We start from the raw sequence: 12,444 nt of genomic DNA, 5'->3' as shown, positions 1-12,444 counted from the left end.
TTGTTTCATCAGACCAGAGGACATTTCTCCAAAAAGTACAATCTTTGTCCCCATGTGCAGTTGCAAACCGTAGTCTGGCTTTTTTTAATGGTGGTTTTGGACCAGTGGCTTCTTCCTTGCTGAGCGGCCTTTCAGGTTATATCGATATAGGACTAGTTTTACTGTGGATATAGATACTTTTGTACCTGTTTCCTCCAGCATCTTCACATGGTCCTTTGCTGTTCTGGGATTTATTTGCACTTTTCACATCAAAGTACGTTCATCTCTAGGAGACAGGACGCGTCTCCTTACTGAGTGGTATGACAGCTGCATGGTCCCATGGTGTTTATACTTGCGTACTATTGTTTGTACAGATGAACGTGGTACCTTCAGCCATTTGGAAATTGCTCCCAAGGATGAACCAGACTTGTGAAGGTCTACAATTTTTTTTCTGAGGTCTTGGCTGATGTCTTTTGATTTTCCCATGATGTCAAGCAAAGAGGCACTGAGTTTGAAGGTAGGCCTTGAAATACATCCACAGGTACACCTCCAATTGACTCAAATGATGTCAATTCGCCCATCAGATGCTTCTAAAGCCATGACATCATTTTCTGGAATGTTCCAAGCTGTTTAAAGGCAGTCAACTTAGCCTATAAACTTCTGACCCGCTGGAATTGTGATACAGTTCATTATAAGTGAAATAATATGTCTGTAAACAATTGCTGGAAAAATTACTTGTGTCATGCACAAAGTAGATGTCCTAACCGACTTGCCAAAACTATAGTTTGTTAACAAGAAATTTGTGGAGTGGTTGAAAAACGAGTTTTAATGACTCCAACCTAAGTGTATGTAACATTCAACTGTAGATGTTCCAAAGGTGTGCATCAGTGGCTTGTAGGCCGTGTGGAAGCCAGGAGATGCTAAATGTGTTTTTTAATTAAGTCAATTACCGTTAGAACGACAGTTATTTGCTTGACAGTCACCAGCTGAATTAATTGTGTGACCGCCACACCCTAGTCATGAGTGCATTCAGATGCGTGTTCCATGGCAAATTTCCTTTACAATACAACAAACACAGGCTCATTCTGTTCAGGATATCCCTGGGTATAATGCCATGTCATCTTGTAACTGTACATCAAACAGTGATCATAAACATTGACACCGTATATTACAAGGTTTATGAAATGGAAATGTGAAGTGCAGCCTTTGTGGTGGGCACTGCACAGAACACAGGAAGAATTAACACAATTATCCATGTGAATCATTAATGTTTGTTTGTGTCAATTAGTTCCGTACGGGATGGGTTGCCAATTGGCGATTTGACACGAAAATAATTAATTTAATCATTCATGCACATTTGGACTCACTGGTGTTTGGTTTGATGACATTAAAGTGGTATTTTATTATACCCCTCAATGTCTCATCTTTCAAAATACATTGTGTCCTCTTAATTTACAGCATTTTCTTCACTCGGACAACAAAACATTTGCAAAAGTTGCCCAATTAATGGGAGGGATGGTGGCAACTTCTTGTCGTGGGCGGGGCTCAAGTTCAGAACAGCTATCAGTCAAAACCCATACAGAGCTGTGAAGTGGCAACCTTGAACTATGACGGCATGTATAGCATGTTACTGTACAGCCAATGCATTCCAATTTAGCCACTTGTCCAAATGTGACATTTTCAACCAGTAATAAGCTCAAAAAGCTTATTTCTGTAAAATGATGTGCACAAATTTGTTTACATCCATGTTAGTGAGCATTTAATCTTTTTTGTCAAAATAATTAATCTACCGGACAGGTGTGGCATATCACGAAGCGGTTCAAACAGCATGATCATTGCACCTTGTGCTGGAGACAAAAGGCCACTCTAAAATGTGCAGTTTTGTCACAAGACAATGCCACAGATGTCTCAAGTTTTGAGGGAGCGTGCAATTGGCATGCTGAATGCAGGAATGTCCACCAGAACTGTTGCCAGGGTGGGGGGTGTAAGGAGTATTTCTGTCTGTAATAAAGCCCTTTTTGGGGGGAAAACTCATTCTCATTCTCATTGGGCCTGGCTCCCAAATGGGTGAGACTATGCCCTCCCAGGCCCCTGCCAAGTCTTGTGAAATCCATAGATTAGGGCCTAATGACTTTTAAATAAAGTTCCTTTTATGAACTGTAACTCAGCGAAATCTTAGAAATTGTTGCATTTATCTTTTTGTTCAGTGTGTATATATATCCATCCATCCATCCATACATTGCAACCCTGAATCTGCAATAAAAATAATATAATGTAGCTCCGGTAATATGGGTCATATTTGAACAGCTAGGGCAGGGGTCTCCAACCTTTTCTTTCAAAAAGGCTACTTCATATAAAAAAAAAAAGGTATAAAATCACAAAATTTGATGAATAGAAACAAGGAAAAGCACTGCATACATAATTGTGTTTTGGTTCTTAGAACAGGTGCCTTTTTTATTTCAAACACCAGTAGTGCAACTAATGCTTTCTAACTGCACTGAACCAACACAGTGGCTCACCGGAGCAAAGCAAAACTTTAGTGGTCAAAACCATTCATCTTGAGGCGACGGGGGGAGGTGGTGAAAAATATAATCTGTTCATTAAAATGGATTGGTTTTAATACAGACTAGCTTAACATTGCTAATCGTTGAAAATGACAAATTAAACAATGATTCATGATCATTTTCTGGTTTAAAAAAAGTGGGGGTGCAAAAACAAGTTTGTACCCCTATTTTGAAAGTGGGGGTACAGCTGTTCCGTTTGCTCCATTGCTCAGGCGCCTATGGAGGTTCATAGAAGGAAATATGTAGAAGGGTCAGGAGGAATGTCAACACCTAAGGTTGCACTGAACATGTTTTTATTGCAATAAACTGACAGAATAGCAAAGTGCCTTTTGAATGATAGCAGTGGTTACTATTCAATAGAATATATATCAGAATAAAAATCAACAAAAACAGGTCATATACACGAAAAACACAAGCGTTTAAAAAAGCTATGGCCTTCCTTTTCATTTCAGTGCACTATCATTTATCATAGATTAAAAAAATAACAAAAATACATCACTGGAAAAAAGCAGCACTGGCTGAACTGAACACATCACCACAATTATTTTACAGCTAAATCTGGAGCCAGTACACAGCCACTGCATGCAGCCCTCGTAACGCAGCTACAACACTGTCGGAACGTCTGGAGAGCATTTAGGATTTCGTTTAGGGATGTTGATTACTACAAAAACACCGTTCAGAGTACAACACAGCTCCAATTACGCACTGTGGCACTGTGACATCACACACCAAAGCCGCACCCTCCACTTCCTGGTTTAGATTCAGAGATCCTGCACACTGCTCAGGGATTGGCTGATTTCCTTATGACTGAATTGTGGCGAAACCAATGAAAAATTGGTTTAAAAATGAGGGTCCAGATCTTATCTTAGAGTCTTGGGTTCGTGACAGGGTTGAGTACAGTTGGCTTGAACTGCTCTTTCAACTGGCTAAAAACAACACATCTAACCCAATGATGGATAGATCTAGCCTAGAGCGAATAAGTAAATATCACACTGCTGACCTAACTAGCTAACATAGCCTGGTGCTACAGCTAAACACCTACACATACACACATGAAAGCATTGTTCTATAGCGGTCAACCAATGCAGGTGATGAGGCCTTCCGCTCTCTCAGGATTTGAATGGCAGATGGAAAAGAATAGAAACAACCAAAAAGTTGTTCTCCCTCCCCCATAAATCTGCTGTTCAAAGTGACTTCCTATTCTATAGATCCGTCTGACACTTGGCACAGGAAGTGAAGGGCTTTGCATCGCTCGGTCACACAAACATGACGCTAAAAAGTTTGAAGGTTACAAAACATCAACGCTTCCTGCAATATTGTCATGCAATATACATTTCGACACGATTGAGAAGAGAATGACGAGAGCTTTCAGCAGTCTGTCTGGCAGTGAAAGGGTTATTTTACGGAACAGGAACATCACACTTCCTCTCCCGGCCGTTCCATACTATGGGAATGTGACTGATTCCCAACCCTTCTGCCATGTAGGTCAGGGGGAAACATCCACAGTCCACGAGAGGCCGGCTTCGGTCCAGTCATCTATGGCAGTCTAATGCATTTCTATGGAGCTCACACATCCTAACTAGGTGCCACGGTACATTTCAATAAATAAACAAGACGAGCAAAAGCTTAAAGTGGATCATTTTGTGACTCTCGCTGTTAATCTACTGTACATCCTATAGTGAAGCTGCTCGGTTTCCAATACAGGTATAGAGCATTTAGTTAGTGTTTCCACACTGGCCAAAACATACATCTTCAATGTGATGCCACTGACTGCGCAGAACAAATTAATCTAGCATTTCTATATCTATGACATTTCAGTGCCTGTGACTATGGACACACAGTGTTATCATGACTTTGTATCTGTGTGGTGTGGTTGCCTGGCAACGCAAGTAGAAGAGCAGTACTTGGAGAATTTTAAAAAGACATGTACATGAACTATGCAAAACAGTATAAAATAACAAAAATATATAAATTAAGGTACAAAAAAATAAAAATAAAAATCAGACTTGATATTAATTCCCATGGTGTGTTGGTATTGGTCATCTGTTTTTGGGGATGCTTTTGTTTTCTCTACACGTTGTCCAAAGAGCTGGTTGTGTGTGTGTGTGTGTGTGTTTTAATATGCATGTATTTAACCTCTACACACATCTCTAGCGATGATATGTCTTGTGGCTCAGCTCCCCTCTACAGGAATTTCTAAGAGCTGCACAGCTTGTACCCATTAATTCATGTCTATTAAAGACAGCATGTGGTAGTAATAGCGGACAGCGTATGAAATGGCAGAGAATTTCATTTCAGTCAATAAATCACACTGTGTCAATACATTTATGCAGAAACTACTCAACGGGTTTAACATAAGCGTAAAAATCGCCCTTTCTGCCTACAAGGCCTATAATCCCCCAGCATGGGGTCGGCAGCCATATTTACAGAGTGCTTCGGAGCCTATCGGCTTTGCTCGCCCCTTTAAACTTCAAACATTTGTTGCAGAGGACAGCCTGGAATAAGTTCTTGGCACTGAAATATCCCTCATGTCAAAAATATGTTCATTTATCCTCCTTCCTTCTCTCTTTCCCTCATTCTCACTCTGTTTGGAGAGGAGGAGGAGGAGAAGTGTGCATTCACACTGATGCCTAGTGTCTGGCAATGTTCAATGGGCTCGCCAGGTCTGTCTCTGTCTGCCAAGGCAAACACACTGAGGAGACAGGTGGGTGAACACACACACACTTTCACATTGTCACGCACACATCTCTTCTAATTGTCTGTGTGTTTTTGTGGCAGTCTAGTCCACAGCTCTGGAGTCAGTCTGAAAAGGGCCCTCGCTATGGTAACCAAGGTATAAGGCCAGGCAGGGACTGATCTGAGTTCAGTGCTAAGTCAAACGAGCATAGAGAGAGATTCCTTATCCTCACTACGTCCTCAGTTCAGTACAGAACAGTATGCCCATATAGGGTCCTTGACTAGTCATTTTCTTGTTCCCAGATTGTATCATTCTAGCAGACATCTTTTGAAAAACAGAATTTAAAAAAAGAAAAATAACTATAGCTATGTTTTTCACTGGACGAAGAGAAGATGAGAGCGAGAGATACATACACTCACACTTCCAAACACACACACGGCTGCACATTTGGCGCAAACACACTTTTCCACACATACAGACACACACGACAGGGCTGCTGCAGAGTATCTCACAGACAGACAGCCAGCACAGCCGGGGCAACCACAGGGGGGCGGGGTTATACATGGACGAACAGATTGACTGACAGCTTGGACACAGCAGTGATTGGTCAGGTGGAGGTCCGAAGTAGACCCTCCCTGGCGTGGTATTGGTTGGATCCTCGATGAGTACGGGTTGGAGGAGGGTTATGGTTTGCTTCCTTACTCCACTGAGCCAGGGTGCAGGCTGAGGGCGGGTGGGTCCAGGCAGGTGGGCGAGTAGCTGAGGTGGGGTTCTTTGATCCACAGTAAGGGGGCGCCGTTCTTGCCCTCCTGGGACTTGCTGTGGCTACGGCTCTTATAGCGCACCAGGAGCACGGCGATGAGGAGGATGCCGAAGATGGGGAACGGGTAGAAGAAGATAAAGTAGAAGAGAGAGTCATTGGAGCACACCACCGACTGCAGTGTGGAGACTGTGGGGAGGGAGAGAGAAAGATGGGGAGATAAGATAGAGAGAGAAGGGAAAGAAGAGAATTGGATGAGAGCGATATGGATGAAAAAAATGACATCAATGGAGAGCATTCCATTATAGTGTAGTTTGATGTTTCTTTGGCATGCTACTTATAGCTGTGACTGTGTCAGTATTAACTCAGAGACCAGAATCACCAGTAAGATCAGCACGAGCCAATGATCTCATATGCCATCTGTAGAATGATACAAATGGGAGGAGTTGGTTGGCCAGGGTTGGAAAAAACTCGAAATGTTGCAGCCGAAATGTTGTTTTTGTAGCCCCAGGCCATTGTTATTCACCATGTGGTACCATCTGTTTAAAAAAAAAAGCACTATTAAAAATAAACATTAGATTGATTGATTTACCCTGCTGGATCACGGTGACGATGGTGACACCAGAGTTGTTGGTCGCCAGGCGATACCAGGCGTTGCGGGGGTTGAGCAGCCACTCCTCCACGTGACAGTAGTAACGCCCTGTGTCAGCGGGCCGTGCTCCCTGGATGGTCAGGCTGTAGAGGTCAGAGGTTGTCCTCTCAAACTGCAGACGTGAGTTAGGCCCCGCCTCCTCGGTGGGGCTACAGTTCCCGTTCCCGAACACGGCATCGTGTCCAATGGAGAACACACACAACTGGTCTTCCTCTTCCTCATCTTCCTCGGGGCGCTCCACGTACCAGGACACGGAGAAGCGGGAGTCTCGGGAGGACTGGGAAGGGATGCTGCAGCCCAACCGGATGGAACCAGACTGGGACACAGTGATGTTAGACTCCGACTCCTCCACCTGCAACCGCACCTCTGCAGAGAGAGAGAGGGGAGGGAGAGGAAGAGAGAGGGAGGAGGAAGAGAGAGAGGGGGGAATAGAAGAAAATTCCAATTGAAGCTCATTTCTTGGGCAGAATAATTGTCATGCCTTGAAACAGAAAATTTCAGACTGGCAGATGTGCTTCAAATCATTATATACTTCAATACCTCAACACACATAATCAAAAACACAATCATAAACTAATTTGATAGCAAAATATCTCGCATTGTCAGTTTTAGGTGCCCAACTACCCTTAAATGCCAAAACCCCAAACCCTAAAAAAATTGTCTAACAGGGTAACTAGCCCCACCAGCTGTCCATGGCCTTTCCAGTCTGCTGTTTTGCTCCAGGCCTCCCTCCCTCTTAGAGGCTACTAGCCCAAGGGGAGAGTGTCTGTGTGGGATGGCTACACTCCTACAGGGCCTGTACACTGACCCAGTTAGAACAAGTAAAAAGAACTGAACTTAAAAAGACTCTGCTAGATCAGGCTGTCTGTAATGTTTCTTCTTGTTAAAAAGGAGAGAGCAGAGGGAAAGAAGACAGACAAGGGGAGAACTGGCATCTCATTTTTCCTCTGAACCATTTCTGTTTGACTTCCTGGGTGACTGCATTCTTTAGCACCTTAATGAGACCCTCCCAACAGCCACCTGGGAAATCAGGCCTGGAAATTTGCAGCCTATCATTATATATTTATATAGCTGTACATGTATAACTATATGGCATGAGCACTCCCTGATATGGTGTTTGATAATAACCCAATCCCCTTGTGAGCCTTGGGATCCTGAAGGAAACAGAGGTGAGACACAAACAAAGTGAGTCACTGATATGCATACACACACAATCATGAATACACACATGCACAAGCGTGTGCACTTGAAGGAAACAGATATGTTTCTGCAATGTGTGGGGAAGAAGTGTCCACTTTCCTGCTAAAATAACATATGAGTGCTGTTGCTCCCTGACCAGCTCCAGGACTTGTCTGATCTTCATGTTGCAGTTGGGCAGATGTCACGGACACCCGCACATTTCACCCTGCATTTACAATGCCCTACTCACAGGACCCCTGGCACAACAGATTGCTTTCAGAGATGTTAGGGGAGGGTGTAGCCATGTTTGTCTATAAACAGTCACCTTCCTTTGGGGGTCAGAGAGAGGAGGCATAGGGGGGTGAGGAGGGTAATAAGCAGGGTAGCTGGGTGGAGGGGAGGTGATTGGGGGGGGCAAAGGGATGGGGGGGAGGCAGGCGATATGGCCTAAAAATCATCTCGATTTTTCTAACTTATGGGCAAACCACGATATACATCTCCATTTTTTTCTTCTCTAAATCAGCTTAGTTGTACAATTAAAGGTCAAATACACTGCATTTCAAACAACCAGCAATAATGTAAAGAATTTAGGGCGTGTGAAATAAATATAATCCTTCCACAACCATAAGACCCACTAATAATGTACTTAATTTGATCAAAATATACTGAACAAAAATATTAACAGCAACATTCAACAATTTAAAAGATTTGACTGAGTTATAGTTCATATAAGGAAATCAGTCAATTGAAATAAATTCATTAGGCCCTAATCTATGGATTTCACATAACTAGAAATACAGATATAGATCTGTTGGTCACAGATACCTTACCAAAAAAAAAGAAGGTAGGGACGTGCATCAGACAACCAGTCAGTATCTGGTGTGACCACCATTTACCTCATGCAGCACGACACATCTCCTTCACATAGAGTTGATCAGGCTGTTGATTGTGGGCTGTGGAATGTTGTCCTACTCCTCTTCAATGGCTGTGCGAAGTTGCTGGATATTGGTGGGAACTGGAACACGCTGTTCTACACGTCGATCCAGAGCATCTCAAATATGCTCAATGGGTGACATGTCTGAGTATGCAGGCCATGGAAGAACTGGGACATATTTTTATTTTATTGAACCTTTATTTAACTAGGGATATCAGTTAAAGAACAAATTCATATTTTACAATGACGGCCTAACCCGGCCAAACCCTCCCCTAACCTGGATGACGCTGGGCCAATTGTGCGGCGCCCTATGGGACTCCCGATCACGTCCGGGATCGAGCCAGGGTCTGTAGTGACGCCTCTAGCACTGAGATGCAGTGCCTTAGACCGCTGCGCCACTCGGGAGCTGAAACATGAGTTGACAGCGGCGGATGAATGGCACGACTATGGGCCTCAGGATCTCATCACGGTATCTCTGTGCATTTAAACTGACATCAATAAAATGCAATTGTGTTGGTTGTCGGTAGCTTATACCTTCCCATACCATTACCTCACTACCACCATTGGGCACTCTGTTCACAACATTGACCTCAGCAAACCGCTCGCCCACACGGCACCATACACGTGGTCTGCGATTGTGAGGCCGGTTGAACGTACTGCCAAATTCTCTAAAACGACGTTGGAGGCGGCTTATGGTAGAGAAATGCACATTCAATTCTCTGACAACAGCTTTGGTAGACATTCCTGCAGTCAGCATGCCAATTGTATGCTCCCTCAACTTGAGTCATCTGTGGACATCAGTGACAAAACTGCATTTTAGAGTGGCCTTTTATTGTCCCCAGCACACGGTGCACCTGGATTATCTTGGCAAAGGAGAAATGCTCACTAACAGGGGTGTAAACAAATCTGTGCACAAAACTTTTGAGAAATAAGCTTTCTGTGCGCATGGAACATTTCTGGGATATTTTATTTCAGCTCGTGAAACATGGGACCAACACTTTACATGTTGCGTTTATATTTTTGTTCCGTGTAGTTTAACCTGCTTTTTTGCCATCCCTGATCTGGCTTTTAAATATGTCAATACAAATGGCTTTAAAATATATATATATATATATATATATATATATATATATATATATATATATATATATATATATAACCAGAACCATGCATAATGCACATTCACTAATAATGACTATCTTCTTGTTGCAGGCATTATAAAAAATTAACACAGGTCTCATAAACAATCTCTCAAGCACAAGCCCACATGCTAGTGAGTAGCCAGCTAATCTGTATATTTCAAGTTTAGCCAACAAGGCAGAACAGTTGAATTGTTATGAACACACCCTTCTGTCCGTCTCCGATTGCCAGCCTGTCCACTTTGTTCAGGTGTTGAAATCAAGTGGCCTACCTTATTTTTCAGAATGAGAATGAATTGCCAATTCATTATCTAATTGTGTTTTATGCTTATTGCGCATTTATAAAACACAGACTAGACAGCTAGTATAACAGTCTTTGAATAAATGCTGCTAGCGGTATGTGGTACCGCAATGCGGGTGCGCGACAAACTGAGCATTCATTCTCCAGAAAGAATGTCCATTAATACTCCTGTTTTAGTAACATCTGCTCTGTTCTCTATTACAGTAAAATAATGTCTCTGTTTCAGTGTCCATATGACTGTTTCTGTTGGACCAAACCGCTTGTCAGAGAGGAAGAAGTGATCTTGGGGTGTGTGTGTAAACGGAGAGGAAGAAGTGATCTTGGGGTGTGTGTGTAAACGGAGAGGAAGACGTGATCTTGGGGTGTGTGTGTAAACGGAGAGGAAGAAGTGATCTTGGGGTGTGTGTGTAAACGGAGAGGAAGAAGTGATCTTGGGGTGTGTGTGTAAACGGAGAGGAAGAAGTGATCTTGGGGTGTGTGTGTAAACGGAGAGGAAGAAGTGATCTTGGGGTGTGTGTGTAAACGGAGAGGAAGAAGTGATCTTGGGGTGTGTGTGTAAACGGAGAGGAAGAAGTGATCTTGGGGTGTGTGTGTAAACGGAGAGGAAGAAGTGATCTTGGGGTGTGTGTGTAAACGGAGAGGAAGACGTGATCTTGGGGTGTGTGTGTAAACGGAGAGGAAGAAGTGATCTTGGGGTGTGTGTGTAAACGGAGAGGAAGACGTGATCTTGGGGTGTGTGTGTAAACGGAGAGGAAGACGTGATCTTGGGGTGTGTGTGTAAACGGAGAGGAAGAAGTGATCTTGGGGTGTGTGTGTAAACGGAGAGGAAGAAGTGATCTTGGGGTGTGTGTGTAAACGGAGAGGAAGAAGTGATCTTGGGGTGTGTGTGTAAACGGAGAGGAAGACGTGATCTTGGGGTGTGTGTGTAAACGGAGAGGAAGAAGTGATCTTGGGGTGTGTGTGTAAACGGAGAGGAAGAAGTGATCTTGGGGTGTGTGTGTAAACGGAGAGGAAGACGTGATCTTGGGGTGTGTGTGTAAACGGAGAGGAAGACGTGATCTTGGGGTGTGTGTGTAAACGGAGAGGAAGAAGTGATCTTGGGGTGTGTGTGTAAACGGAGAGGAAGACGTGATCTTGGGGTGTGTGTGTAAACGGAGAGGAAGACGTGATCTTGGGGTGTGTGTGTAAACGGAGAGGAAGACGTGATCTTGGGGTGTGTGTGTAAACGGAGAGGAAGAAGTGATCTTGGGGTGTGTGTGTAAACGGAGAGGAAGAAGTGATCTTGGGGTGTGTGTGTAAACGGAGAGGAAGAAGTGATCTTGGGGTGTGTGTGTAAACGGAGAGGAAGAAGTGATCTTGGGGTGTGTGTGTAAACGGAGAGGAAGAAGTGATCTTGGGGTGTGTGTGTAAACGGAGAGGAAGAAGTGATCTTGGGGTGTGTGTGTAAACGGAGAGGAAGACGTGATCTTGGGGTGTGTGTGTAAACGGAGAGGAAGAGGCGAAGCGAGAGGTTTCACTTTTGCCAAAATTGGTCCAAATTAAGGCCAATACGTTTCTGCCTTCACGCATTTGGGACACCTTCCATTGTTAGAGTAGAGATATGAGCATCTCGTCATTATATGCAGATCTCTGGTGTAAATGGGAAGGTGCACACAGCACAGAAGGAGCGAAGGAGACGAGACCAAAAAGACAACAAGCAGACATAAACGCTCATAAAAACAGAAAACAACTTGACTCTTGCAGTACAGACATTTGGAATATCATGCAAAAACATACATTCAAATGAATCCGATCTATCGCCCAGCCCTAGGAGGGGGGCTTGGAAGTCTGTATAGTACATGGTAGGGTTGGGGCCATTGGGTTTGAGGGGAGTAAGGTAGCAGTTCGGTGGTTAGGGTGTGTGTAGTTGGTGTTGGTGGGGGCACAAAATTGACTTATTATGGGCAGGTGGGTTATGCCCCTCAGCTCTGCCAGGCTCTGCCCATTTGGCACCAGGGCAACACCCACCACGTCCACCTGAGCTCTGCCTGGTGCAGGTGGATGGTGATGAGGTCATCAGAGCGAGACGGCCTTGAGGGCAGGGGGAGAGGGCACAACTGGTCACTGCCAGAAGATAAATGAACCACATGGGTCGAGAACAGCAGCTGCTAACCACTACAGAGACAGAGAGAGACACTGGGCTCTTGCTGTTTCTCTTAGGAAGATTTCTGTGTGTAAAGGCTGAGTGAGGAGTCCCGTGCCAGTTTGTACCAGTATCCC

At 44.0% G+C, this 12,444-nt stretch overlaps 1 protein-coding gene across 1 annotated transcript in view; it reads right to left on the bottom strand.

Moving 5' to 3' along the window:
* Positions 1 to 2,331: 2,331 nt before the first annotated feature.
* The window catches only part of LOC120064150 (immunoglobulin superfamily member 3-like), an 88,573-nt gene continuing 78,460 nt past the window's right edge, over positions 2,332 to 12,444 (bottom strand). Inside the window, exons 8-9 of the mRNA XM_039014523.1 lie at positions 6,573 to 6,998; positions 2,332 to 6,169 (exon numbers count right to left, since the gene is read on the bottom strand). Coding sequence (XP_038870451.1) covers positions 5,919 to 6,169; positions 6,573 to 6,998 — 677 coding nt within the window. The 3' untranslated portion in view covers positions 2,332 to 5,918. The remainder of the gene's footprint in view (positions 6,170 to 6,572; positions 6,999 to 12,444) is intronic.

This window comes from Salvelinus namaycush, chromosome 19 (genome assembly GCF_016432855.1).
Source record: "Salvelinus namaycush isolate Seneca chromosome 19, SaNama_1.0, whole genome shotgun sequence".
In the NCBI taxonomy this organism is placed as follows: Eukaryota; Metazoa; Chordata; class Actinopteri; order Salmoniformes; family Salmonidae; genus Salvelinus; species Salvelinus namaycush.
Note: the sequence above shows the minus strand (reverse complement) of the source record. Positions and strands in the feature narration are given on the sequence as shown.